The 6,135-nt window shown below is 47.8% G+C and overlaps 1 protein-coding gene across 1 annotated transcript; it reads left to right on the forward strand.

Moving 5' to 3' along the window:
• The first annotated feature begins 3,050 nt into the window (after positions 1–3,050).
• On the forward strand, positions 3,051–5,244 carry LOC115670705 (probable inactive receptor kinase At1g27190). The gene has a single exon (XM_030592034.2). It carries the CDS (start codon positions 3,084–3,086, stop codon positions 4,917–4,919), a length of 1,836 nt encoding a protein of 611 aa, XP_030447894.1. The 5' UTR covers positions 3,051–3,083; the 3' UTR covers positions 4,920–5,244.
• Positions 5,245–6,135: the final 891 nt, after the last annotated feature.

Genomic DNA, 6,135 nt, shown 5'->3' on the forward strand with positions numbered 1-6,135 from the left:
TGCTCATGATGAAACTCGTCCGCCACGTTAGATTTGGAGGTCCAACAACACATTTGATCTGGCTAGCTCGGTGGAAAATGCCATCAAATTTTAGGCTCCGCTTGTTTTGTGAAGAGCGAACAATTTGGAAAGCTCTTTTTTTCCTAAACACGATCGATTGTATCTCTTAAAAAGAAGAATAAACGACAATATCCTTATCGTCCACAAAAAAATCTAGACATAAATAGCCATTGGTAATCAAAACATTTATTATCGGACTAATTATTTCAAGCGATAGAAGCGATCAAATTTAGAAAAATATTTTTGAAATCATTCATTTTTTGCGAAGCAACCGGAGCTCTCGAACCCCAATGCGCAGAAGAGACGTTGAGAATTTCGAGTGCTGTTCCCTTCGACCCATGGACAGGCCCATCGCCATTTCCCTTGGGCCAAAGAATGGGCCTTGTTACTAAATCGGGCCGAGCCCGGTGATGGTCCAATAAGCCCCGACCGAACAATGGGAATTACTGCAAAGGGAGAGTTTCCCAGAATGGGATGAGATTTAGTACAAAACCCAACTGAGATTAGATTAAATTGAGGATATTGATTTAGTAATGGAACCTCGTTAATGCACAAAACCCTTTTCTATATATCCATACATACATATATATATATATATGTATGTATAATTGCCTCCCGAGCGTGCCATCTGGGATTGGATATTGCTAGAATGACTCTCTCCTAGTTTTAGAAAAAAAAATTATTCTAGTGTTTTCTTCACATCTGTAAGAATTAACCGTCCCATACTCCCGATTTAGAGTTTTATATGTCGGGCGAACTCAAAGAAATAACTTTGTATCATGTCTTTATATAGATAGGATAACTGGTTCTTACTTTTATTCCCCTTTATCATTACGTGCGCTCTTTGTATTCCCGATACATAAAAAAATTTACCAAAAAAGTCATAAACCTATTGTATTGACAACGATTCAATTCATCCGACCAATTTAGATCGGAAATTGCTGACTTGGACGCTAGCGGTTCTACGTGGCACGGCCGGCACTGATGTGGACAAGTTTATAATTTTTAAATATTTTTCAAATTTTTTCTCTTTTTTTTTTCCTTTTTCTTTACCCTCTTGACCGTGCGAGGTCACTGGTCAGCCATCACTGGCCACAGGCCGGTCTGGGTGAGGGCTTCCAATCCCTTGCCAGCCACAGTGAGGGTGCCGAGCCATCTCCGGTCGCAAGCGAGGGCGTCGGGCCCTCGCCCAGCGCCGGTCGTGCCACTTATGGCCGTTGGCATTCAAATCAGCGATTTCGACTTAAATTGGTGAGATGGACTAAAGTGGTATTAATGTAGTAGGTTTACGACTTTTTTGTTGCTTCTTTTTCTTCTAAAAAGGGGAGTCCCATCTCCCCAGAGCGATCAGAATTGTCCCAACTTATTTCGAGGGGCAATCACAGGACTACCGCTCGACACGTACTTGTCTTGTCACGATCGTATTCTTCTGCGCACAAAACGAAATTATAATTAAGCAAAGGAGAGCATAAGATAAGTACGTAAACAAAACAAGAAAATAAAGAAAGACAAAGACAGTTAACGAAGAAATCAGAGCTTGGGTGTGGGGGGGGGGCAAGTCACACTTGTCCACCCAATCCACGGCGACAGACCAAAGTTTTCCTAATCTTTATTAATTTGTAATTATGGCAAAGTGAAGGCCCCCGACGGTCAAACCTTAGCAAAACGCTAATTACAAACTCAAGACTACTAATGTCAATTATTCCGTCGCCACTCGTAATCCTAATCCCCCCTTTTAACCCATAACCCCTCCAAAAAAAAGCCCCGAAAACGACACCGCATCCCCCCCTCCTTCTCCTCCTCCTCCTTCTTCATCCCCTTTTCGGCCCGTTTGGTTCGGCTTTTCAAATGCTATTTGGAGGAATGCAAATACCTTTAAGTGAAAGCCACTTGGGGAAATGCAAGTGGTGTTTGGTAAAAAATCATTTGAAAGCCATTTAGGGAAATGCAATTGTGTTTGGTAAATTCCTTTTTACAAATGGGCTTTGGGAGGTTTTTTTTTTTTTTTTTTTAAGTACCCTTCGCCGGCTCCGGCGAAGGGCTACGGCCGCCGGTAAGCCAGATCTGGTGCCGGCGGCCATCGCTCGAGGAGGCCTGAGGTCGCACGACCTTAGGCCGTCGCCGCCTGGGTTGCGCAACCGCCCAGGCGCCAGGCCGTCGCCGCTGGGTTGCGCGACCGCCCAGGCGCCCGGCCGTCGCCGGCCCAGGGTCGCGCGACCCAGGCGACGGCAGGCTGGGCGGTCGCGCGACCCTGGGCGGCCGTCGCTCGAGGTAGTGTGACCCAGGCGGCAACGGCCTGGGCGGTCGCCCGACCCCAGGTGGCCGTCGCCTGGGTCGGGCGACCTTGCCGGCCCCTCACCGGCCGCCCTAGCCGGCCATCCTAGCCCGCCACGCTTTGCTGAAGATTTTTTTTTTTTTTTGGAACAGTCAGCATTTGTGGAATGACGAAAGCCCAAAGCTGGTCCGGACCAGTTTTGGGCTTTCGTCATTCCAAATGCCAGCTTTCGGCTTTCCGGACTGGGAAAGCTGAACCAAACGGTTCAGCATTTTGGGAAGGGGCTTTCGGCCTCGAAAGACTCTTCTTCTCAAAGCTGAACCAAACGGGTTCGTCTTCTTCCCCCATCGATTTGGGTTTTTTTTTTTTTTTTTTTTGGGGGCCAAAAAACCTCTCCGACTTCCAAAAGCGAACTCCCAAAAAAAAAAAAAAAAACCGGAAAGAAAGAAAGAAAGTCAAGTAAAACGAAACTCGAGCGAAGCAAAACGACGACGACGACGATAAAAAAGAAAAAGAAAAAAAAAACCAGTCAAAAGTCGCATCTCCCTCATCCTTCAACTCTCTCTTTCTCCTCTCTCTCTCTCTCTCTATCTCTATCTCTGACTGGGTCAATGGCCGCTCATTCTCCACCACCACCCCCCCTCCTCCTCTTCCTCTTCCTCCTCCTCCTATCCTCCTCCCCTTAACCCCCCCCCCACCACCACTCCTCCTCCTCCCTCCTCCGATCCCAGACTAAACCCCCTCCTCCATGGCCGCCTCCTCCGCCGCCGTCGCGGCGGCCGTCCTCTGCATCCACTGGCTGCTGCTGCTGCTGCTGCTCGCCGCCGCCATCGAGGACGACGTGCTGTGCCTCGAGGGGGTGAAGAGCTCCCTCGCCGACCCCAAGGGCTCCATCGCCTCGTGGACCTTCGCCAACACCTCCGCCTCCCACATCTGCAACCTCGAGGGCGTGGCCTGCTGGAACCTCAACGAGAACCGCATCATCAGCATCCAGCTCACCGGGTTCGAGCTCTCCGGCGGCCTCCCCGAGTCGCTCAAGAACTGCCACAGCCTCCAGACGCTGGATCTCTCCCAGAACAAGCTCGACGGGCCCATCCCGCCCCAAATCTGCCAGTGGCTCCCCTACCTCGTCAAGCTCGATCTCTCCTCCAACTCCCTCTCCGGCCCGATCCCCAGCCAGATCGCCGACTGTAAGTTCTTGAACAACTTGATTCTGAGCGACAACAAGCTGTCCGGCCCCATTCCTTACGAGGTGGGTCGCCTGGACCGGTTGAAGCAGTTCTCCGTCCAGGGCAATCGTCTCTCCGGATCTATACCGTCGGTGCTGTCCAAATTCAGTTCCGACGATTTCTCCGGCAACGATGGTCTGTGCGGTAAGCCTCTTAAGTCGTGTGGGGGGCTGAGCAAGAAGAGCCTTGCTATAATTATCGCTGCGGGCGTTCTTGGAGCTGCGGGATCGCTGTTGCTAGGGTTTGGGCTCTGGTGGTGGTACTTTGGTGGAGCTAGTAGGAAGAAGAGAGGATATGGCGCTGCTGCTGATAAGGATGATAGTAGCTGGATTGAGTGGTTGAGAGCGTATAAGCTTGTTCAGGTGTCTTTGTTTCAGAAGCCCCTCGTGAAGGTCAAATTGGCCGATCTTCTTGCTGCTACTAACAGTTTTGATGCTCAGAGCATTGTGATTTCCACGAGAACAGGAGTTTCTTATAAGGCTGTGTTGGCCGATGGCTCGGCTCTCGCCGTGAAGAGGCTCAGCACCTGTTCGCTCGGCGAGAAGCAGTTCAAATCAGAGATGAACAGGTTGGGGCAGCTTAGGCATCCCAATTTGGTGCCTCTTTTGGGTTATTGTGTTGTCGTGGAAGAAAAGCTGTTGGTGTATAAGTACATGCCTGGTGGGACTCTGTTTTCCCATCTACACGTGAATGGTCATGGCATGACCGGTCAGTATAGCTCATTGGATTGGCCTACCAGGCTTAGAATAGGTGTGGGTGCCGCGAGAGGGCTCGCTTGGCTTCACCACGGGTGCCAGCCCCCGTATTTGCTCCAGAACATTAGCTCTCACGTGATTCTCCTCGATGACGATTTGGATGCGCGAATAACTGACTTTGGGTTGGCAAGACTAGTCAATCCTCGGGATTCGAATGACAGCTCATATCGCAATGGAGATTTGGGTGAGTTTGGTTATGTGGCTCCTGAGTACTCGAGCACTATGGTTGCCTCTCTAAAGGGCGATGTCTATGGTTTTGGAGTGGTACTCTTGGAATTGGCGACTGGCCAGAAGCCATTGGAAATCTGCAATGTGGAGCAAGTATTCAAGGGAAATCTGGTGGATTGGGTCAACCAGTTGACTAGCAGTGGTCGAAGCAAGGATGCAATCGATCGATCTATCTGTGGGAGAGCACACGATGACGAAATTTTGCAGTTTCTGAAAGTTGCTTGTTCTTGTGTGGTTTCTAGGCCTAAGGATAGGCCTTCCATGTATCAAGTATACGAGTCGCTGAGGATCATTGGTGAGAGACATGGTTTTTCAGAAGCAGATGACGAATTCCCGTTGATCTTCAAACAAGATTCTGACAATAAAGAGTAGCCTGAGAATCTCCGCATTTGGGTCTTTGCATCTTATGCTATGTTCTGAATGATGTCTTTTGCTGGTTTCTACTCCATGGGGCTATCCAGTTCTTCTGGCAATTGCTGGATAATTTATGTATCATACAAGAACCATCATCTGATGTAGCATTCTACATAGTTTGGGGAAGTAATGTTGTCAATCCGAAAAAGGTACTTCCTGTTCTTTGGGTGCCCTGTTGTTCATTCACTAGGTACTTACCGGTATATTTTCGAAATGATGCCCTCTTTAGTGTCTACTAAGCTTATATTTGTTTGACCATATTGCAATTCATGCTTCTTCTCTAGCACGGAGTTCTTTCGTCCATTAACTTCCTTTCGCGAACATGGAATTTCAGTCTACTTCAGATCAGTGGAGCAGGTTTCAGTACATCGCAATGTACTTCTGAGTCTGAGGTCTTGGAGATTCCTAATCGAATCTGATGTCGTCTAGGATTTTCATGAGAATCATTTACTGGTAGATCTTTTGTTCCTCCTGCCCAGAGAATCAATGGCTTTAATTGCAACCTTACTTAGAAGTACTTTATGTTTTGGAAACCATTCAATGCAAGCTAGAGGGAAGGTTCTTCGTTGCATTCATTACTGTGGGGGAAGAAAATTCTCTGGAAGCACCCTTTATCATGACTGATGTTCGTCTTAGCTGTGAAGGATACGCCGGGACCACATATATGGCAATGAGAGTTAGCTATGGGAATTTTTGTGTTTAACCAATCAGTGAATAGACATGGCATCACTGCTTGGCATATCCCATTGATGGCACTGTCACAGCATAAAACTTCCTTCCATTAGACTGCATATCTCCCTTCGTTTTATTTTTTGGTCCAAAATCTCCCTTCGTTTTATCTTTTGGTCGCAAATCTCCCTTCGTTTGAACTTGCTTGTATGTTGCCTTTGGATAAAAGTCATGACTAAGAAGCGTGCAAACTAATGGAAGTTTTTGCCGCGTTAATGAGCGATCCACTAATTTGTGGAGGCTTATTAGTTAAAGCAAGAGGGAACCTTAAAGGAATAGTAGTTAAGTGCATAATTAACCAAAGAGGATGGAACGTTGACCGGCTTGCCAAGGAAGGAGAAGAGTGGGGAATATCGACAGTTTAAAGAAAGTCCATCAGCTTTTTGAATGATTTGATAGTAGAAGTTAATGGCCGGGTCATTATGTCGAGGTTTTTTGCGGAAAC

The sequence above is a fragment of the Syzygium oleosum genome, unplaced genomic scaffold (assembly GCF_021117445.2).
Source record: "Syzygium oleosum isolate NSW1041296 unplaced genomic scaffold, Sole_v2.1 Sole_v2.03, whole genome shotgun sequence".
Lineage (NCBI taxonomy): Eukaryota > Viridiplantae > Streptophyta > Magnoliopsida > Myrtales > Myrtaceae > Syzygium > Syzygium oleosum.